Source organism: Raphanus sativus, chromosome 7 (assembly GCF_000801105.2).
Source record: "Raphanus sativus cultivar WK10039 chromosome 7, ASM80110v3, whole genome shotgun sequence".
Lineage (NCBI taxonomy): Eukaryota > Viridiplantae > Streptophyta > Magnoliopsida > Brassicales > Brassicaceae > Raphanus > Raphanus sativus.
The window spans coordinates 8,871,096-8,894,135 of NC_079517.1; the positions used below are offsets into that span (position 1 = coordinate 8,871,096).

Here is a 23,040-nt window from a genome sequence, read left to right on the forward strand (position 1 = left end):
CTTACCCCCACTCAACATTGAGAGACTCGTAATCCCAATACTCTTTGGGACGGGATCATGTTCACGTCGGTGTAGATACACGAGCCTTCGACATCACGGTGGGAAGAGAGATCTCGTCGAGTGGATATGGATTGAGATGAGGATCGAAGCTGCTTCCTTTAGTGACGACGGTCGAAGGTGAGGTAGGAGTCCGGTAGGAGAAACCGACTGATCAGTCGGGAAAGAGATGTAGATGAGAGAGAGGAGAAGATTTCCATGTATGACGCGTGTCCATAAGCAACGCTGCTTCTGCCTCCTAATTAAGCCACGGCGCTTCAAATAAAAGGTAATTTTCTTTTTTTTTTAATTACAAAAAACCCTAAGCACTCCACTAAACACTCCCGTTAATGCTGCTCTAAGAGGAATGAAGAATAAAAATAGAGGTTGAAAATTAAGAAAAAAAAGAGGTCCTACCGGGAGTCGAACCCAGGTCGCTGGATTCAAAGTCCAGAGTGCTAACCACTACACCATAGAACCTTGTTGACTTCAATCATACAATACTTTTATTCAACATATGCAAAATTTATACCAGGAAATTAAATGAAGATGACACTTGTAAGAGGAACATATGGCCTTTTTTTTTGTTCAACTTTAACTTTCGTTATTCAAATTGTGAATACAAGATTTTAACCTCATCGAGATTTAAACTTCACATCTACCTAGCTTCACATACGACACTGAAATCTACTATCCCCATAAACATATGGCTTTTCTTGTACCATCCACACAAGAAATAGAAATAATAATACAAAATTTAAGTAGACAAGGGTCAGTGCGAGTAACACAACACTTTACTAAGAGATCATTTTTGCCTAAGCTCATTCGTCAACAGAGTCTTGACGTTTGTTTGACTCAGCACCAGCACCTCGAGGAACCCCTTACTTGTCTGGAAGTACAAGAAGGCTGGTGGAGGTTCTCGCTCATCTCTTGGGATCCATATCATCTGAATACTTTTCCTGTTACATTAGCACAGCTAAATTTGAATAGGGGAATAGACAGCCTTTTTAACGGTTCATTTTTGTATGAACTAAAGACTCTCCACCAGCCAATAATTTTCGGATAAATAGGAAATAGGAACTTTTATACGACTGCAAAAGTTACATTATTGTCTTATTGATGAGACAATTGCTCAAATAAATCGTCTGTAAAATTAGCAAAACAGAAGAGCTTCAGAGACATTTGAAAGAAGATAAAACCTTATGGCTCTCTAGTACGCAGCAGCAGCCTCTTCAAGATTTTGTTGTCGTCCCAAGAGCGTTCCTAAGGTTCGAATAACGAGCTTCGAGCTCAAACCACGACTCTAAATCCACCAAACTATTGAACTCCTCAAAAGTCGCCATCTTTTCCAAGTGACCTCTCGTGGTTCCGTTTTCTTTAAGAGTCTTGAGAGCATCCACAAGTGCTCGAGCCGATGCATAGAGCGCGGTCAAGGGATGAACAATCAAGTGAAACCCCATTTCTTTAAGCTCCTCAGGCGTGTGCAACGGCGTGACTCCGCCTTCGATCATGTTGCAGACTCTGAAACCCTTTGTGCGTTTGCCTATTTCCTTGAGCTCATCGTCGTCTCTCGGCGCCTCCACAAAGGAAGCATCAGCTCCCGCCTTCACAGTTTAAAAGACAAATCTGCTTTTATTACATTTGATACCATATCTGTAATGTGATTTGGTACCTATACCTCCATGTAGAGATTGACACGAGCGATGGCGTCTTCAAGCCCTGATTTAGCAGAAGTGGCACGTGCGTCTGTTCTAGCGACAAGGAAGAAGTCAGAATCTCCAATAGCGTCTCGTGCTGATGCTATCTTGGCAGCATGTTCTTCTGCTGATATAACCTGTTTGCCACGCATATGACCTAACACAGAAAAAAAAAAACACATAAAGATCATAAAATGAAATGATTTATCACAATGACTTGATGAAGAAAAAAATGTGTCACACACACACTCACCGCATTTCTTAGGCCATGCTTGATCCTACCAAGAAATAATCAAACAAAATTTCAAATTGAACTTTTAAAAAATACAATACACAACAAGACTTAATGCTTTATATACCTCAAGGAAGCAACCAGCAGCACCAGCTGCGATTAAGTCCTTTATAGTTCTTTGAACGTTTAGTGCATTACCTCCACCAGTATCTGAAACATATCAATGGATCTCCTAAGTAAGAGCTATGCATAGTTTCATCTCAGTCATGCTCTATTCAAAAAAAAAAAAAATCAACAAGCTTTTATTATGTCTCTTCTTTGTACCAAAGTTTGAAACTTTACTAGCAAGTTCGAAACTTTACTACCAAAAATGGAAACTTTTTTTTTGTCTGAACAAAAGATGGAAACTTTACTAAGAAAGTTGGAAACTTTACCGGCATCTGCAATAATGGGGATGTTTGGAGCCGAAGCACAGACGGACCTTGCCGTCGCAGCCATCTCCGGTGGTCTAAAACGACAAAAGAAAACAAATAAAACGACAGCGTACAAACAAAACAAAAAAGTCTAAACAAAAGAAAGAAGATAAAGGAGTAGAGAGAGTCAAATGGGCGCACGTTAGCAAACCGAAGTCCGGTTTACCCAAAAGAGAAGCGGAGAGAGCGTAACCGGAGATGAAACCGGCGGAGAATCCGGTTTGCTGCACGATGGCAGCGGATAAAGCGTCGTAGCATCCAGGCATGAGGATGATGCCTTGGTCTTGGATCAGACGATGGATGCGTGTTTGGATCCTCGCCGTCGGATTCACCGATCTCGCTGCGCGAGGAGGATTGGCACGTTGTGGGAATCTCGGTGAAGCTGTCAGGTTTAGGGTGTTGTTGCAGAGGGAAGGGGTTTTGACCGCCGTGAGCATCATCGACATTCTTGGAAGCTATATCTCGATAAGTCTTTTCTACTTCACCGTCTCTCTGTATCGTGTTTGTTTGTTTGATTGGGGGATTGTGGAGAGACGTGATAAACCGAGGCCGATAAATGGACCAGAAGTGAAGTGTGTTTGGTTAGGTAAACACACCCACGTGCTTTGGATTTTAATTTGACTGTCTTATTTTGTTGTGGGTGTTGGTGGTTTAGTGAAATAATGAGATTTTAATCACGAGTACTAAACGGTAGGCCTGAACATTGAGATCTTTGGTTTAGATCACAGTCGGTTGGGGTACAAAAGCTTTAGATCTGTTAAAGAGCTGTTAGTGTTTTAGTTCGGTTTGGTATTAGTTCGGTTTTTAATGTTTGCAAATCAACGGTTATAGTTTGGTTAGGGTATTTAATACCGGGAAATTATCTGAAGTGCCCGAATATCCAAAAAAATACCCAAAAAATATCGGGGTAAAATGCCATATGCCTAAAACCAATTAACCAAGGATAGGTCGAAGGCACAACTTTACTTCCATTGCAAGTAAGTCACGAAAAGGGAACTATGGCAATGGCTATGGCTCAATGCAATAAAAATGGATCCCTCCCAGTGAAGGCCATAGACAAACCACCAGGTTCTTTTTTTACTTTTTATATGGATCTAAATCGAGAAGACAGTATGCCAGACTTAATGTACTGCTTGGATTTGGTTTACTGTAAAGTTACAGGATTCTCAACTTTATACAAATATATATGACGTACGAGACTGGTGGGTCATCCATAAACTATTTGAGTTCACTTGTAGAAGAACCCATGCATGAATCAAAAAGAAAACTTTTTGCAAATGTCTCTAAACAACGCGGAAAGAAGTAGCTATCTTCTTCAGATCCTTGTAGTATCTCTTCCATTGAAGCCCTATAGTATCAAAACCAATTTATAATTATGTGTTCAAAGTATCATATAAACACTGTTGCTAGAGGAGAGATACTGAACTCACCGTTTCCGGTGACACTGAACAAGTAAAGGCGGTTCCCAGCAGCTGTCGCAGTGATGAGTACATGAGGTGGCTCTAGCTCGAACTGGTAATAGAGCCTACCCTCGTGTTCCGCTACGTTAGAACTTAACACCTTCCCTTCAACGTTTTCTCCGATCTTCTGGTCCAAAGGCGTTGATCACCTTCGCTGGTGTTCCAATGTTTTCAATCTTCACGTTGTCCCCAAGGTCTGTCAAAAAACAATTCATGAAACCAATAATAATTAATCATCATTATACATGAATGTTAAGACTGATATGAATATCAGGGAGAGGGAGAGCACTTACTATCTGCAAATCTAAGAACGGGAGCGACAATTACAGACAAGCGGCCTTCTTTAGGACTAGCGAATCTCAAGTCAATCTCAGTGCCACCGAGATCAGCTATCGACACAGGTACCTATAGATTATATAAATAATGACTAAAAATGAATTGCAATTAAAAACAAAAAAAAAAGTAATAAACAAAAAGAAGAAAGCAAACCTCGTTCCAATCTTGAGGAACAGAGAAGGCGTAAGGGATAATAGGACTCCAACCAACCCCATGCCCTCCTGACTTCTCGTCTGGTCTTCGGTATGTTCTCCAACCTGTCCTGAGACCATTCCAAATTACATTTTCACCCCCACCAAACTCAATATACAACTCCAAGAAGCAATGTCTAAAGCCTAAAGATTTTTTTTTTTTTTTGGAGAAATAAAAGCCTAAAGATTTGCGAATATATATGATTCAATGGATTATATTTTTACTATCTATCTACATGCAAATTTAAATTGCAATCTTACATAAATTTGAATATTTTATCTTTCTTTCGGTCGCGTTTTGAAACATATACAGACAAAAGAGAGAGAGAGAGAGACAAGAACCTTCGTCATCGGGTTCGGATAGACCAGGAACTCTCCCGGCGAGAAGACCTTGTTTCACGACAGCTAATCCTTCCCCTGGAAACGCTAAAGACGTCGAAGAGACCAATGAGAGTCCAGAAACCGTCGCAAGTACCGATCTTCTACTCAAAACCTTAGCAGACCACTCGTCTTCGGATGATCCTCCCGGAATCTCACAACTGGCTCTGTGATGAGCAGCGGCGATTTTCTTGTGGTGGGGGTTACCGGAGAAACTAACGCAGAACCGGAGCAGAGCCGTCTCCATTCTTCGCTACTCTGTTTCGAACTCGCTGCGATACCGAGAGAGATCGAAACAGAGTGTGTGGCTTCTATTCTGTTGTGATTGATACTAATAGTTTTATAGCCTCACACGTGTCACCACCGTGTCATGTTGAAGCGCGCATACACAAGATAAATGTTTCATTTTTTTTTCTTTTTTGAAAAATCATTTTTTTTTGATTAACCAGGGATGATCCCAAAGGATTTCTAGGCCCAAAGACTAATCTCACTAAAACCAACGGCAATCCACGTGTTCTGCGATTTAAAGCTAACCCCAGTGGCCAAACAGAATCGAACCCAGGACGGAAACTCCAGTCGGAGTCCCTTTACCACTAGATCAAAACAACTTGGTTGAAAAATCATTTCTTTGGTTAGATGATTAACTTTTTTTTTGTTAGATGATTTATATATGCATGAATTTTATGTTTCATTCTTGAGAAGAAAAAAATAAAATAAAATGATTCTAAAATACCTCTAATAGGAAGTTCTAATGTTGGAAACTTAAAAGTGTATACATGTATGTAACTGTGGAGTTCTAAACTTTACGCGAAATCTTATCTAGAAATATTCGAACTCAAGATATTATGGTGAAACGGTTAAGTATATTGCAAGTTCACGTACATTTACGAATGTATTTGTATGAGAATACTTGATTGATCAAATACTTCAGAGCTCACAAGAGTTTTAGCAATAACCAAAGCTAATGGTGAATGTAGTGTTATAGAGCAGTTGTGTGTATTCTATTTGTGTTAATGAGAATTAGGAGTTTTCCTCCATTATGCGCCGATATAAAATTTTAAAAATACTTTTATATAAACAAATTTTTAATTTTCAGTATTTAAATTTAAATTTTATTAGTTAAAAAGTAAAAATATAGTGTAATTTTTCTAGTTTGATTTATTCAAGTTTACTTTAACTTTTTAATTTAATTTTATTTAAATCGTAATAATAATAATTAAAACTTATAGAGTTATATTATTCATATTATATTTTATTCAGTTAATTTTTATTTTAAATTAAGTCTAATAAATATATACATTAATATAAATAACATATATAAGTTGATAAATTTATAATTATAACTACACTTATTTTGATAATATAAAATATTATTCATAAATTGATGAAAAATAATTAAATTCGTAATTATTATTTATATATATAATTATTTTATTTTAATAGATATAGAAAAGTTATTAGTATTATCATATTTTAAAAATCTTACCAAAATGGATACTTGTAGAAAAATAATATTTTTGATATAAATTTTTTTGATGTAAAATTTATTAATTATTACTATATTACGAAACTTTGCCAAAAATATGTATCCGTATATAGAAAATAACCATTACCATATTTAAGAAATCTTGCCAAAAACATAAATATTAATATAGAAAATTTTACATGTCACAATTAAATTGATGACATGTCATATTTCTTTTAAACCATATCATTTTTTTATTGAGATTGATTGTAATGATGATACATGTACAAATCAATTCTTAAATATAGTCTGGAAATACTTGTTATAGATATTGAAGTTTGTAGAAGCGGATAAATAATTGTGATTTTCTATTTTAAAATTTGTTGTTAAAGACTTTTGTCAATATTTTTTACATATCTAACAACTACAGCTGCTGCGGATGTAAATGTTGCATTTTATAAAAATGGATAAATAATTATTATTTAAGATATTATTATACAAATTGGTTTTATTTTTTTTACCAATTTTTTTGTTTACATGTTTTATCATGATCTTAAGAATCATAGATCGAGACTAATTTGTAGCATTGCATATGCGTCTGATCTCTCCTTCAACATTAGTCTTCACCCCAATGGCACCCATCTTTACCACAGCTTCAGCAAAATCCGCAGCAAAATTAGCCTCCGAACTCTCGTTCCTTGCCAAATACGAATCAATTATATTCTTCATGTCATTGTCTTGGTACAGTACAGAATCCGATTTGATAACTCCTTTGCCATCTCTGATGTTCCTGAATATTTGGTCGTCGAACAAAAACTGGCTTTCCAATCCAACGGTATCCTTACATTCACATCGCCACCTCTCGGACACTTTGATCTCAGCACTTGGAAAAACTCGGGATTTAACGTTGAATCTTGAGCATCTAAGCGTGACATGATAAAGAAACATGCTGTGGTACCGATAGTATGTGCACCTTTTACCAGAAATTATAAAGTTTCGATTAACAAAATATATTTATATTTGCGTAAAGTTGTTGAGATTAGGATAAGTACCAGCACTAAGAAGTACAAGATCTTTATCTGAAAGCCCCTTTTCTCTGAATTTTGATTTCAAAATGTTTATGGAATCTTCAACATCTGGCAAGTTCGCAGCGTTTCTCTTATCTGATGTCAGGCCATCTCTTCGACCTGTTGGAACCTCGTAAAAAGGTCCTTTTGCCTATTATTTGCCAAAAACAATAACATGAATACAATGATAAAAAATGGTCCTTTTGCTTTTCTTTTCTTTTTTTTTTTTTTGGTCGGAAGTATTGTAGTGTTACCGCAACGACAGCGTCCCTAGCAGCAAGAGCAACGATGTCAGCACAAGACACAACGCCTGGACACAAACGTTCAAGCTCTGATTTAGCATTATCTATAACATCGAAACCACCCACGCCAGCATTACCCGGAGCAAACCTCTCGTCATCATTTACTTTGTGTTTGATTAGAATAGACCCATCACAACCCTCCAAAAACATAACCAAACCAATTTATGTTGGTAAACTCGGAACAAAAAGCATCTTGAAGAATAGTGACACCATATGGTTTTTGCAATGGTTTTTTCTTAGAACCATACCTCAACAAAGCAATCGTGGAAGTGGAGACGGAGTAAGACAGCAGCATTTCCAGGGTCCTTGGTCACTGCTTGTTGAACCACGTCACGTACGATGGATTCTGCTGATGGACATGTATCTGAGTAGAACCCAAATTGGAGTTGTGCCTCTGAAAAACTTAATTGATCATGAGCAAAGAACAAAGCTAGAAATATTGCAATGGCGATCATTTTCGAACTAAAGGAATGATTCGGTAAACTCTCTCTTACTTCGAGGCTCGTTTTGTTATGAATGATCATTTAAGGTATGTTGGAAAGGTTTACTTGCTTCGTCTATAATTATATGCATGGAGGATATTAAATATACTTTTTGACTTTATGTCAATGTCATTCATTGCATTTGTATAGCTGTTACTGCCTAAAATGCTTACGGAAGTGACAAAACTTTTATTCGAATTTTGTAAACCGTAATTCTAGATTTAAACAAAATATTAATATTAAGTAAGGTTTTTACATATTTATTTATAAATAAAAAACTCAATATAAAGTAGAAGTGTCAAAATGAGTTAATTCGCTCCACTTATAATAAACTCGACTCTTTCATGAGATAGTTCAGTTCAGCTCATTTATTATATGAGTTTTAATATGTAAACTTGAACTCAGATCATCTAGATTATAAGTTAAATGAACTAACTCGCGATCAATATAAAATATATAAAATTATAAAAATATAGAATATTTTTTTGATAATATAATTTAAAATTCAAATATTAGAAACCCAAAATGTTAGTATTAAATACTGAATAAAACCAACACCTAATAATATATTAAATCAAAGCTGAATCAATGATCTTTTGAGATGATTCATCTTCAAACTCTTCATCTATTCCAATCGTATATATATTTACATGAGAGTCTTGAAAATATTTTGTTTTATATTTTAATTCTAAAGATATATGATATGAACATTGATATCAATATTCTTTTATATTTATATCTAAATATATAAAGTGAAAACATTTTAATTAAAATAAATAAATATGATTAATATACAAACTATCTTTCTTACTTAAGAAAAATAGAAATCATATATATATATATATATATATATATATTTAATATGAAAACAATCAAGCTTATGAGTTAGATCATGTTCATTATTAAAGATCGTTCATATAATTTGTGATCTAATTTAAATTCGATTATAAAGTTCATTTATTAAATAAGTCTAAGAAATATAATTTATGCTCATGAAAAAATTGAGGTGAGCTCAGTCAACTCATAAGCGATAATTTATTTTGACATCCCTAATATAGGGCGAGTATTAACGTGGATATAACTAAAACGTGGATAATATATTAACGTGGCGAGTATTAACGTTAGGAAACTGCATCATGCATGCAGAAACTAAAGAGATATGTACAAAATTAATCGTAACGTCTTTTGTTTTCTCTGCAAATTGCCAATGTGAATATTTTAAAAGCTCAACCAAATAACCCCACATGGCAACAAATTTTAGAAGTGCGACAAGTTCGATGAATTGTTCTTAGGTAGACTACTCTCTCACTCAAAATAAATGTTATAAGGACATCTCCAATCTCATCCATTTTACATTTTAAAATAGAGTTTAGAGTAAAAATATTTTAATAGCATTCTATTTTTCACTCTATAATAGAGTAAAATTAGATTAATTTATATATAAATTAAGTAAATTATTATTTTTTGTCTATCACTGTATTTTCCATTTTAAAATGAAATATCATTAGAATATATCCCAACTCTACTACAGAGTTATACCAGTTTAGAATGAAAAATTAGGTAAAACCATTGGAAATGGTCCGACGTTCTGTCTATATACAAGGTTAGTTCTTTGTCACGTGAGGATATTTGTTAAATATAGCAGCTAGCACGTGGAAGTCGGCTTGTTCGCTATAACAGCAAAGGATGTTTCTAGGATTTTGCATTCTCTGCATCGTCTTCTTTCTTTGAGTTTATAAAACAGAAGAGTGCCAAAGAGGATACAAAAACAGTTATAATATTTCTAATAATTCATCAGGAAAACTGTAACTTAAGTAGTAATATATATATATATATATATATATATATATATATATTTAAGCCGGTTTACCAAAAAAAAAAAAGTAGTAATATAGTGTGTTTTTTTGGAAACTTTGATAAGTAGTACTGTAACTTAAGTAGTAATCTAGTGTGTTTTTTTGGAAACTTTGATAAGTAGTAATCTAGTGTTTAAATGTGAGAGAAGTAAATATGCAGCTACGTATATGATCTTATTCTAATAAATTAAAATGTCTTGGAAATCCTTTTGTGTGTTCTATATCACAAGATGACAATATCTCAAGTCTTTGAACTGGAAACATTAATTTGGCGATTGCATATTTTCCTTGAATTTGCTTATGATCATAAATGCTTCAAATTGGTTACATTTTAATTTTAAAGCCTTTCTTTTTACATCAAGAGCATTTTAAACTTAAAGAAAATGCTATATTTTACACTTGTAAACAACTAAACAAGTGATGGAGATTTATATTTTATGAACAATTGGGCCAACAAATATTTTATTCCTAAGGCCTCGAAAGCAAACCTGAATGTCTGAACCGGATATTACTTAAAACTTAAAGTTATAGATTTTCTTAAGCCAAACCACTTATTAAACTAGATCATATAGTACATGAAACGCAAAAGATCATGGCTTTTCTCAAAAAAAATATTGAAGTATATGCTATTAGAGTCCCACATCCTATGGAACGATTGGTCATTGGATAGTATATATGTAATGTGACAATTTTTTACTCTCGAATTAGATTTTGAATATGAGTTATACCAATTATTAGTATGATACTAGAGTCTATAGTTTGATCCATCAGATTATTTCCTACATAGACAGTTTTCCATTTGTGTGTTATATATAAATGACCTATTTTGTTGTGGTATTTCTATTTTGTTGTGGTATTTCTCGGATGGTGGACTTAGATTGATTTCATTGGATTGTATTCCACTCACATCTCTCCATAGATTATCAGGATCCCACATTGTGTGAGATGTTGGTCTTTGGACAATATATAAGAAGCTATCCTATTCTTTTACTACTTTTTACTAAACGATGTGGAATTCTAATATATGCTTAACTCAAATGGATCAAGAACACATGAACTTAGATGTTTTTTATAAAGTATGCAACAACGAAATACCTAAATTTTCTACGTATCTAAATATCTTATCAAATGTTATGTACGTTGTTAATGTACATATGCGTATACATTGACAATACGGAATAATGTAACCGTGTTTGTAACGAAAAATACATAGGTTGGTGGAAAATGACCCAAAGCAACAAAAATAAGAAACGAACAAAATGATGAATTGATGGCACGCGAAGAGAAGAGAGTTAGACTTATGTTATGTCACTTTCCTTTGATATACACACTCCCTACCTCTCTCTCTCTCCCAATGACTAGACCAGACACGTTTTAGTTCTTGCGCCCTTATCTCAGACCATTTTTCACTGACTTTCCAAAATTTCATTTTATATATTTTTACTACTATAAATAATAGAGTATGTAGTTTATAATTTTGAAATGAATTAATCATTTCTCGCACTTGAATTTGATATGATTTATAACCTACCCATAATCCCACACTATTTCCTCCCTTTTCCTCGATCCCATGCGCTTCCTCTTAGTCTTCTTTTCCATCATCATTGTTGTTTAATATATATTTTTGTACATATTTTTTTTCTAACACCTTTTGTAACATAGTTTCTCCTTTGTTTTTAATATATGATGTTTTGGTTAAATACACAAAGATTAAAAAATTTATATTTTTAAAAAAATATTTTTGAAGATGTAATTTTAAAATCATTCAGTCAATTATAAAAAAACTGTAAAATTTTATTAGTCGAATATTTTTGAATGAAGTTAAAGTTAACTTTAAAACTTTAAAATATCTTACTTTTAAATAACATAAACTTTCTAGATATTGTATAATTTGAAACGAAGGGAGTATCATGTAAGACATCGTATTCGACGGCGTGTTTCATTTGTATATTTGTGTGTAAGTGTGTTCTATGACAACATAAAGAGACGATGTGATCTAATATTGCAATATACATAGAGCGAGAAAGACAACTTCATTCGAGAGTCGTGATTCGAGAAAGCAAATTTCATATTTTTAATTTCTTTGTCTGGTTTATGCGTGTGCTTATATAAACATACAAGATAATAAGAGATTTTATGTTGGAACAAAAGGGGCACCCCAATAGTACTGCAGAAAGTAAACCGAGAGACACAACAAAACAAGCAACCACTATGCTTTATTAGAATCTTCTTTAAACAATCTATTACAAGATCTGCTTAATTCAGCTTTTACACGTCTAGTGTTAACACCTTAACACACGCTACTGAAAGATTCCTAAGCTACACCGCTTATATATCTCCTTCGTCAAGTACTTCAGCCACTGCTTCAGCACAACTCCGAACACTTCCAAGAGCTTCTCTCTCTCTATAAACTCAGCCTCTGTGTCTCTTTCTTCATACAGACGACTCCATAGCTATTTTATATTATTCTCCACGTTCCTGAAACCTAGTTTCCAAGGCAACATGAATATGGACATCTTCCATAACAATAAGTGCAACTTTCCTTTTCTTGGAATGCACTTATTCCTTTTCCTTTAAGTCATAAACTTGCTTCTCAAGTTTATTCCTCTTTCCATATCTTCAAGATACTCTCTTGCTCTCCAAGTCTGTTGACTCCAGCTCAGCATCTCGACTCCACATGGTCTTCATCACTCAACAAGACGTCTCCTTCAGCAACTACGTCAGCGACTACTTCAGGGTTGACATTTTACATCAACAATCTCCCCCTTTTAGCTTTGTGTGCCAATCAAGCACAATACTGTTCTGGTTCAACAACCATGTTTCCCACTTGGAAGCTTCCATGCTAATTGTGCTTTTCTCCCCCACGGGATGTGCACCACACCATGTTTTTCTCCCCCATGAGATAAGCACAATCTACATCAGGACGTCATCCACCATACTCTTCTCCCTCACGAGATATGCATGCACTCCTTGTACCAGAACGTCACCATTCTCCCCCTGCTTGATTGCATACTAAGCTAAAACACATATGCTTAAATGTCAAGCCTTATAGACAAACTCCCCCTGAGTCTATGCTTCAATCTTGTCCACTTCTCGGAAGTACTTCACCAAGTACGTCAGCACCTAACGCACACCAGCGACACCAAGAGCACGTTATCTTCAACGCACCACACGCTCACCACGAGCTCCACACGATGGCTAACTCCACCACACAGAACATCAACTCCAATGCCATAAAACTAAGTCCACATCGGACTCCATTATGAACTACTTCAAACACTGCTTCGAAACCAAGCAGTAACATACACTAAGGAAACCTCTCTATTTATTCTACGAGGTATATCTTTCTCATAAGGCACGTATCTTCTTTCCTTTTCCAAGCTCAGGCAATCAACACACGTACTCTAATATAACTCCAGCTTCATGTAACATGTTACGTACTACCTCCTGTAGTACTCCGCGAACTAATACTTATCTCCTCCTTTTTGACTATGCATGTGAACTCATCACCTCTAGATAGAAAACCACGTCTTCATTCTCCCCCTATGAGTCACATCATGGTCAAAAACTAATATGAAGATTTATATCCTCCAAAGTAAGGAGGAAATCTCATTCCACCATCTCCATAGTGATCAAATCTCCTAGACCACTTATTCCTGAGCCCAAATCCTCCATGATTAGCCCTTTGAACAGACTTGAAACACTCACGTCGAATATGTCCTTGAACTCCACAAGAATAACATATAGGACCATGTCTCCTCATACCATAAGCTTGCACCGTTTGGTTCTTCTCCCTCAATAACTTGTAACACCTTGGCCTAATGTGCCCAATAACACCACAATGATGACAAACAGGCCGAAACTTCCGTTGAGTTGCACTCTTCAATCTAGAAACTCTCTCTGGAGCAGTCACCGTAGCAGTTGCCGTAGCAGTACGTGTAGCAGTCGTGTTCTTCACATCAGTTACAGTCTTCATTGTAGTCTTTCCATTGGATGTCTTCTTTGCAGACACTTTAACCCCTGGTCTTGTAGCAGACGTAGCTAAAACCCCAGGTTTCCCTGCTGATACAAAAATACTTTTAGCTGTAGAACTTTCTCCTTGATATCCAAGGCCACATCGATCACTTTTCCCAATACTAAGAAGATGATCTAGCTGCTTCGTCCCACCATTCAGCATCCTCAAACCCTTCTGAGTCTCTGCAAGTTGAGCACTAATCTGTCGTGCTTCTTCTTCTTTCTCTGAAGCATACTTAAGTGCTTCAGCAACTTGAGCTTCTAGCTTGACCTTCTCCTTTGTCAACTCTGAATTCGCCTCAACCTGTTTGAGCCAATTCTCATACAGTTTTCCAGAATTCTCAGCAAGATCAAAATCCCCATCATCATCATCACTTCCACATGAAGCCCTTGTCACAGATGCTGATGCAGATCCCGCCGCAGATTTCGTCTTAGAACCAGACTCAAAAGTTGTAAACGCCACCAAGTTCTTCAACTCTTCACTATCATCTGAATCAATATCAGATTCATTCTTGACATCACTGTTATTCTTTTGCTTCAGTAAATTGTCACATTTCTTCTGAGCATTACCAAATTCATTACCCTCAACGCTTTTGAATCTTAGTCTCTTGAAAGTTGGACACTCCCTTTTGAAGTGCCCATATCCTCTGCATTTGTAACATTGCACCTCTGTATTGACACATTGCTCGCCAGCTTCATGTCTTCGCTTTCTCAAACCAACTTTCTCATGTCCTTGCCACTTTATCATTTCCTGTAGTACTTGGTGAAGCACGCGAATCATCTTGATCACCTCATCTTCATTCTCTGATTTTTGACTTGTTGTTTCATCAACTGCCAAATTCACTTCAGTATGATTCCCCACGTCATCAAGCTCCATCTCATGAGCTTTTAACATCCCTACAACTTCATGAAAGCTGAATTTATCTATGTCAAGAGACACAAACATTGCTGCCTTATAAGCTGTGAATCTTTCTGGTAGACACCTTAAAAACTTCTTCACCAGTTTCTTGTCCTTGTATTCCATGCCAAGAACACGAGCCTCTTGTGCTAACCCACTGAGTTGAGAACTAAAATCTGATACAGATTCATGTTCTTTCATCTTCAAGTTCTCAAATTTTGATTTGAGAAAATCCATCCTTAAGCTCTTAACCTTCTCAATTCCTTCAAAGTGTAATTGCAGAATATCCCACGCCTCTTTTGCATTCTTGCATCCTTGAATAAGATCTAGTTGTTTCTTTGTGACTGATGTAAAAATACCAAATAAAGCTTTTGCATTGTGTCTTGACATATCCTTCTCACGCTTTGTCCATTTAGCCAATGGTTTGTTGACCACAACACCATCTTTATCTACTGTCTTGGGAACTTCATAGCCATCTTCTACTGATGCCCAAACATCCATATCAATACTTTGTAAGCTTGCCTTCATCTTTGCTTTCCAATGCCCATATTGTTCTGGATCTAGCATAAACTCAACCACCATGCTTTCTGCTGTACTTTATCTTCCCTTCTTTCCTCTTGCCTTCGGGATCCTCACCAGTAACTTAGGTGACCCGCTCTGATACCACTTGTTGGAACAAAAGGGGCACCCCAATAGTACTGCAGAAAGTAAACCGAGAGACACAACAAAACAAGCAACCACTATGCTTTATTAGAATCTTCTTTAAACAATCTATTACAAGATCTGCTTAATTCAGCTTTTACACGTCTAGTGTTAACACCCTAACACACGCTACTGAAAGATTCCTAAGCTACACCGCTTATATATCTCCTTCGTCAAGTACTTCAGCCACTGCTTCAGCACAACTCCGAACACTTCCAAGAGCTTCTCTCTCTCTATAAACTCAGCCTCTGTGTCTCTTTCTTCATACAGACGACTCCATAGCTATTTTATATTATTCTCCACGTTCCTGAAACCTAGTTTCCTAGGCAACATGAATATGGACATCTTCCATAACAATAAGTGCAACTTTCCTTTTCTTGGAATGCACTTATTCCTTTTCCTTTAAGTCATAAACTTGCTTCTCAAGTTTATTCCTCTTTCCATATCTTCAAGATACTCTCTTGCTCTCCAAGTCTGTTGACTCCAGCTCAGCATCTCGACTCCACATGGTCTTCATCACTCAACAAGACGTCTCCTTCAGCAACTACGTCAGCGACTACTTCAGGGTTGACATTTTACATCAACATTTTACTGTCATTTCTGTTGCGGTTGGAAACTATAATCATAGATGAACGTTATTTTATAATATATCCTACAGGGATCCTGTCTACATGTTAATTAGTATATAGTAATTAAGATAGATGTTTAGGTTAGACATATAGGACGGAATCAATAATCTCGAACTTTTGTATAGCCTTTTATTGACAAAATATATTTTTGTCTTCAATAAGAAAAAAGGTTAGGTCTGACTTTACTTCTTAAATTTTTGAAAAGGCCAAAATCTTTTAAGCTTTAAAGCAAAAGGCTAACACCGTATAGTCTCCACCCATGGCGCTAATATCATTGATCTTAGATTCTAAGAGGATCTCCTTTCTCTTCCTTTATGCACACATTATATATTGCATGTATATAATTAATATAGACGTGCGTAAATGTATGTGACTATACTAACAAGGTAATCCGTATTATGCAGGCCAATTTCTTATCATCTAAGTTGACATGTAATTTTTGTTGTTGTTGTTGAAGAATTGACATCCGTAGAGTTACAAAAGTAATCATATATTAATAGGATAATACTATGCTTCCTTACCAATTACTTAATTTTGTCTCTTGAACTATTGATGTCTCCATTTACTTTTATTTTAGAATACGAGTCTCATGATAATATTGTGTGTACCAGAATGAAATGTAGGAATATATATATAGAGGTTTAACTACATCAAACAAGTTGCATAAGACAAATATATGACTCATAAGTGAATATCTTGTTAGGTTGCTTATCGCTTTACTTTGCATTATTTTAATTTTCATTTTCGTCCACCAATTTGTGGTGGATTTTGACTTAAATAGCAGTTTAGTTTTCTATTATAACATACACCAAACAACAAGTTTTATCGTAAGCAAGAGAAGAAAACAAAAGAGTTAGGGAGGTAATTTGGGTGAAAGCCTATTTCGACAAAGCATATTTAATTTCTTTCGATGTCCCAATAAAAATTTGAGACTTATTTTAGTTTTTTATAACAAAATGACGATGATTATCTTCATCTACGTTTTTCTTTTGTCGATGATAACAAAACAACTCTATAGCAAATGAGTAATTTTATAACCGTTGGTCTCTTTTTCCTATAAATATCAAATATTTCAATGGTTGTAAATGACTCTTCTGGTAATTGGTTGGACTGTAGATACATAATTTAGCTTTTACTTTTATTTAAAACCTTAAAAATTACTAATCATATTTTAAGTCAACATCAAAAACCACAACAAAAAATTTAAAAATTTATTGTAAACAATTTATTTACTGAAGCCATTTTTGTGTTATAGGAAAAATATATGGTTGCAGAATATATTTTAAGTATTCTTATTTTTTCTATTTATTTTTTATAGCTTCAGCCGATATATATATATAGTGAAAAAGTTTCTACTGACTAAATTTTACATTACAGACTTTAAAAATACAATCAAACCAATCACCTCCTAAAATATACCAAATAAATTAACCTGATCATGAGAAAGAGTGAAAAAACAACAAAATTAGGTAGATAATAAAGGTGAAAAGCTTACTTAGTCAAAACACTGAACACCAATAAATGATACAAAATGATTTTTTTCTTCGTTACCGATTTTGTAAAGATTATTGAAGAAAATAAATCATGCCACAATTAAATAAACATGTATTTTTTTTTTGTTCACACTGGATTTATAAAACACCACCCCAAAATTTTGAGAAACTTCATCTCCAACTTCATCTCCGAATGGACCAAATATATGCATATATGTATAAGGTAAATATTATTTTTTCTACTTGATATATAGAAAAAAGTTAAGGTAGAGAAAAAAGATTATGAGAACTTTTTTTCAAACAAAAAAATTTTAAATTAACTGAAACAATGTTATGACTATTTATAACTAATTTAACGTTCATATATAATTTAAAATTAACAACATAGTTAAGCTATTATAAATATAATTGTATTTTATTTATAAAAACATATAAAAATATCTTAGCATCGGAGATGTTCTAATATAATTGGTGGAAAATATTTTCTGATTAACTCTTAAAATTTATAATGAAAATAATGTATACTACTATATAGTAAACTTATAAAAAGTTGAATTTAATTTCGAAAAATGATTAGATCATAACTCTCAGATGACATAAGAAATGAAAAGTAAAACGGTAATGCCTCCATTGTTCACGGTTAATGAATTTTCTATACCCATTAACTCAACCTATGTGTTCCATTCTAACATGAGTGTGTTAATTTTTAGAGGCTCGAAAGTTTCTTTTATTGACCCTATAATCACCGTGATTTTTTTTAGTATTTGGTATCATTCACACGACACTTTCTAATATGTTACTCATCTTTCTACTACTTTATCTCGATCACGTTTAACTCTAAAATTTTAAAAGGATGTAAAACCAAAAAAAAAATTATTTTAGTGACGAATCAAATCAATTTTTTCTAAGTTTTTCCATATACCATTAACCGGAATATCCAAAACCATATTTGAAGTTACCTAAAATAATTTTAAGAAGTTAGAACACCATGAAAACTAGGATGTCATCACATTAATTATGATGGATACGCAAATAAACAAACAGACTAGGGGTAACCTCGTCAACAAGTTCCTATATAACCCAACACACATTTGCACATATGACATGTCTCGACCAAACTACACACCTTAACTAACCCACAAAGAAGAAGACTCAGAGCAGAGAAGATGATAACTGGAAGCGAATTCTACAAAGTGATGTGTGCAATGGCACCACTCTACTTCGCCATGTTCGTAGCCTATGGTTCTGTCAAATGGTGGAAGATCTTCACGGCGGAACAATGCTCTGGAATCAACCGTTTTGTCTCGGTTTTCGCCGTCCCAATCCTTTCTTTCCACTTCATCTCACAAAACAACCCTTACAAAATGGACATGATGTTCATCATCGCCGACACTTTGTCTAAAGTCATGGTCTTAGTTTTGCTCTCTCTATGGGCCATTCTCTTCAAGTCAGGTGGTCTCGATTGGCTCATTACTCTCTTCTCAGTCGCCACGCTCCCTAATACTCTCGTTATGGGCATCCCTTTGCTTCAAGCTATGTACGGAGACTACACTCAGAACCTCATGGTCCAACTCGTTGTTCTTCAATGCATCATTTGGTACGTTATTCAATTTTTCATATACGTTTACTTTCTTTACATTATTTTTATGTATAAATATAAATATTAGAATTTCTACATTATTTTAATAAATTTGTCTATGATTATAAAACATTATAGTTGTTACCAAGTATAGGAAAAAATACTAATAATTAATAAATTATTTACCGATTTATATATCTGACTGAAAACAAGCACAATCAGATGAATTTTTTGTTACTGTGTGGTGTTTTAGTTGATTCGAACATACATGATTTGCTTAATCAGTTGAACTATTATATAACCTATGATACAAAATGTAAATATATCTATGTCTAGGTATACTCTACTACTCTTCCTCTTTGAGCTCCGTGGGGCCAGGTTGCTTATCCGAACCGAGTTTCCGGGTCAAGCAGCCGGTTCAATCACTAGGATCCAAGTCGACGATGACGTCATCTCCTTAGACGGCATGGACCCTCTCCGTACAGAAACTGAAACCGATATCAACGGTCGTGTAATGCTGAGGATCCGACGGTCCATATCATCCGTACCCGACTCTGTTGTCTCATCCTCTCTATGCCTAACCCCTCGAGCCTCAAATCTTTCCAACGCCGAGATTTTCTCCGTCAACACTCCTAACCGTTTCTTTAACGGCGGAGGGGGAAGTGGTGCGCTTCAGTTTTATAACGGTAATAACGAGATCATGTTTTGTAACGGTGATCTTGGCGGGTTCGGGTTTACCCGACCCGGATGTGGTGTCAGCCCGAGGAGGCTATCGGGTTATGCTTCTTCCGATGCTTACTCGTTGCAGCCTACGCCACGTGCCTCGAACTTCAACGAGCTTGACGTTAACGGAGCCGGCACGCCGGTTTGGATGAAATCTCCTGTCGCCGGGAGAATATACCGGCATGCGGCGTCGCCGAAGATGACGTGGGAGTCAGGGCAAAGACATGTAGGCAAGGATAGTATTAACGGTACGTTTTCTTTGAAAGATGTGGTGCTTTCTCGTTTTCGTAACACTGACACGGCGGCGTTTAGTCATTTTCCTTAAGCCTTTTTCATGTCTTAATTATTTTATTTCCATTTGCTATTTTTTTATTAGTTGGCCTTTTGTTTTATTAAAATCTGGAATAAAAAATCTTGTCAGACTTCATAGAATACAGCTTTTTCAGATTAAAACTTGGCTTGTGTCACTTTTACCTTACAAACCCCAAGGAATATAAACATACTAATTGAAAATCTAATCTAATTAACTTCAATTGATTTAATCTTTTGTTTGCATATTTTGAATTTTGCTAGCTTTATCATTTATCTCGTGATTGTGAGCTTAAGATTCTAATGAAACAACATGATGAAGCATGTAAATAAAGCGGACCCATTATACCACCCGCAAGCTTACTATAATCAATAAAATTACAAAAATGGTGAACAAGATGTTGACTTTTTTGTATCCATACTTTTTTGGTCTCACAAGTCAATCTTTTTTTTCTAAGAAAGAGAGATGCTATCATATTCCTTGAGCACGTGTGTAATCATCAGCGTAACCGACGCATGATTTTTATATACTTCTCTATTAACTATATGTTCCCATTAGTACATTCTACTAGTAACAAGACGATTATATAGTAGTGTCTGCATTGCTGACGTGTGTATATATGATTATGTAGCAGTTCCAGAGAAGGAGATCAGTTTCAGAGACGCACTTAGGGCAGCACCACCGCCTACGGCAGCCGGTGTTGCTTGTTCCATGGAGGAAGGAGCCGCCGGGAAAGACACAGCTCCGGTTGCTGCTATTGGCAAGCAAGAAATGCCAAGTGCCGCTTTGATGGTGCGGCTCATACTAACTGTCGTGGGACGCAAGCTTTCTAGAAACCCTAACACTTATTCTAGCATCATAGGTCTTGTCTGGTCACTTATATCCTTCAGGTTAGTAATCCATTCTTTAATTCCCTCTATAACCTTATATTTTGATTGTTAAATTTAGCTTTTTGTGATAATGGATGAGCAGATGGAATATAGCGGTGCCAGATATTGTTGCGTTTTCGATAAAGATAATATCAGATGCAGGTCTTGGAATGGCCATGTTTAGTTTAGGTATGTTAATTTTCATAAGCTAGATAAAATGTTTTTTTTAAAGCATATGTACAAATTGTCAATAAATTTATATTTACAGGCCTATTCATGGCGTTACAGCCGAAGATGATCAATTGTGGGGCGAAGAAAGCAACAATTGGGATGTTGATTAGGTTCATCACAGGTCCCGCTTTCATGGCTGCTGCTTCAGTTATCGTTGGATTGAAAGGTTCTAGGTTGCATGCTGCCATCGTACAGGTAAACATTGGTTCATATGAGTATTCAGAGTTTCCTTCAATTAATTCCCATAGTATATATAATTTCATATGGCTATAATTTTGAAAAATGTATAATGCTGATTATCAATGGTATATTAGTAAGCTTGACGAGACCTATATGTTTTTCTTTCATGCATAGGCGGCTCTGCCTCAAGGAATAGTACCGTTTGTGTTTGCGAGGGAGTATGGTTTGCATCCAGACTTACTCAGTACATTGTGAGTTTCTGTTCTCTATATATTTTTTAATCATTTCTACTCAAATGGTTTGAGTGTTTTAAAATGTGGAATTTATGTGTGTGTTGATGTTTTCTTCTTCTTCAGGGTTATCTTTGGTATGATAGTATCTTTACCGGTAACTATTCTGTACTACGTGCTCTTGGGCCTATGATTCACAACAACATTGAAGAAATAAAAATTCACGATAAACAGACGTGGAAATAGAGACTAGTGAGCTCTTAAGAGTTGTCATTAAGAGCTTGTAAGAAAAGATTAGCTTTTACATTCAAATTACTGGTCCATGACTCAATAGTTATGGGAACGTTTTAAATTATGTACTTACTTAATTTTTAACATTGAAGGTAAGTGCATGTGCCTAGAGGTTAAGGTCAAGAATTAGTCGTGAATATTGTTTCAACGTTGGATTTCTGTAAAGCTAAATGGGTTTATGAATAGTGAAAGCATGATCCATATAAGAATCATCATGAAAATTCTTGTCAGAAAGACCAATATCAAACCAAATACTATTTATGCATTACGTGACAATCAATAATACACATGAATAATTGAAAATGCTATCATTCTACATAGACCCTAGCTAGCTCGTATGACTTTGTCATATATAAGTATATAACCCTTGTTTTTTTCTTGAAATACATAACCATCCTAACGTTTACTTGAAGGATAGTATATACTATATATCATGAATTACCAGAAAATGTAAAAGTAAAATACATTGTCGGTTCAGAATAGAATTCGGAAGAAACAAGTAATAAGGAAGAAGGTAAAAGTACAATAAATTGACTCTCACAATGCTATCTATGTTGAGACTTGAGAATGACGGTAAAGAAGGTAATTAAAAGCCAATCAAGATTAGCACCATTAATAAAAAACAAAATTAAATTGCATCTTGATGCCCAAGAATACATTTTCAATAAAAAATAAAAATCTTGATGGCCAAGGATAATATTAAAAATGCCACCTAATTTCCAAATTAACGTTAAACAGCCGAGACAAACCATTTCGATGGGTGCCGACATGCTGCTTTTAGAAAGAAAAAAACCACGGCGTGAGACGAAAGTAATTACTTAAGAGATTTCAATATAATTTAACTGATAAAGTTTCGTAACTAGAGAATAATAAAATGCCACGTGGACGAATACCGTAAGCGCCAAGTGGAATTAGG

General features: G+C 35.1%; 4 protein-coding genes and 1 non-coding gene across 6 annotated transcripts; 1 reads left to right on the top strand and 4 right to left on the bottom strand.

Moving 5' to 3' along the window:
* Window positions 1-444: 444 nt before the first annotated feature.
* TRNAQ-UUG (transfer RNA glutamine (anticodon UUG)) lies at window positions 445-516 on the bottom strand. The gene has a single exon. It is a non-coding gene; the product is annotated as a tRNA-Gln (tRNA).
* A 583-nt stretch (window positions 517-1,099) lies between these two features.
* LOC108814247 (carboxyvinyl-carboxyphosphonate phosphorylmutase, chloroplastic) lies at window positions 1,100-3,015 on the bottom strand. Its single transcript, XM_018586781.2, has 6 exons — window positions 2,580-3,015; window positions 2,400-2,473; window positions 2,093-2,175; window positions 1,987-2,011; window positions 1,715-1,890; window positions 1,100-1,640 (listed from the first exon to the last, which is right to left on the bottom strand). The coding sequence occupies exons 1-6, from the start codon at window positions 2,882-2,884 to the stop codon at window positions 1,269-1,271; spliced, it is 1,035 nt and encodes a 344-aa protein (XP_018442283.1). The 5' UTR covers window positions 2,885-3,015; the 3' UTR covers window positions 1,100-1,268.
* Window positions 3,016-3,551: 536 nt separating this feature from the next.
* Window positions 3,552-5,124, bottom strand: LOC108815048 (psbP domain-containing protein 4, chloroplastic). Its single transcript, XM_018587708.2, is given in 6 exon segments — window positions 3,552-3,786; window positions 3,869-4,023; window positions 4,025-4,094; window positions 4,192-4,303; window positions 4,388-4,491; window positions 4,768-5,124. Coding segments are annotated over 6 exon segments (789 nt in total). The 5' UTR covers window positions 5,051-5,124; the 3' UTR covers window positions 3,552-3,721.
* A 1,685-nt stretch (window positions 5,125-6,809) lies between these two features.
* Window positions 6,810-8,161, bottom strand: LOC108816805 (peroxidase 13). The gene is given in 5 exon segments (XM_018589369.2): window positions 6,810-7,092; window positions 7,095-7,241; window positions 7,321-7,486; window positions 7,590-7,775; window positions 7,886-8,161. Coding segments are annotated over 5 exon segments (1,026 nt in total). The 3' UTR covers window positions 6,810-6,841.
* A 10,639-nt stretch (window positions 8,162-18,800) lies between these two features.
* LOC108814774 (auxin efflux carrier component 6) lies at window positions 18,801-22,389 on the top strand. 2 transcript variants are annotated; one of them, XM_018587399.2, is made up of 7 exons: window positions 18,801-19,308; window positions 19,627-20,261; window positions 20,955-21,213; window positions 21,296-21,381; window positions 21,461-21,618; window positions 21,778-21,854; window positions 21,960-22,389. In XM_018587399.2, the coding sequence occupies exons 1-7, from the start codon at window positions 18,878-18,880 to the stop codon at window positions 22,024-22,026; spliced, it is 1,713 nt and encodes a 570-aa protein (XP_018442901.1). In that variant the 5' UTR covers window positions 18,801-18,877; the 3' UTR covers window positions 22,027-22,389. The 2 variants fall into 2 exon arrangements, with proteins under 2 accessions (XP_018442901.1, XP_018442902.1); XM_018587400.2 differs by having other exon boundaries at window positions 18,802-19,308; window positions 20,958-21,213.
* Window positions 22,390-23,040: the final 651 nt, after the last annotated feature.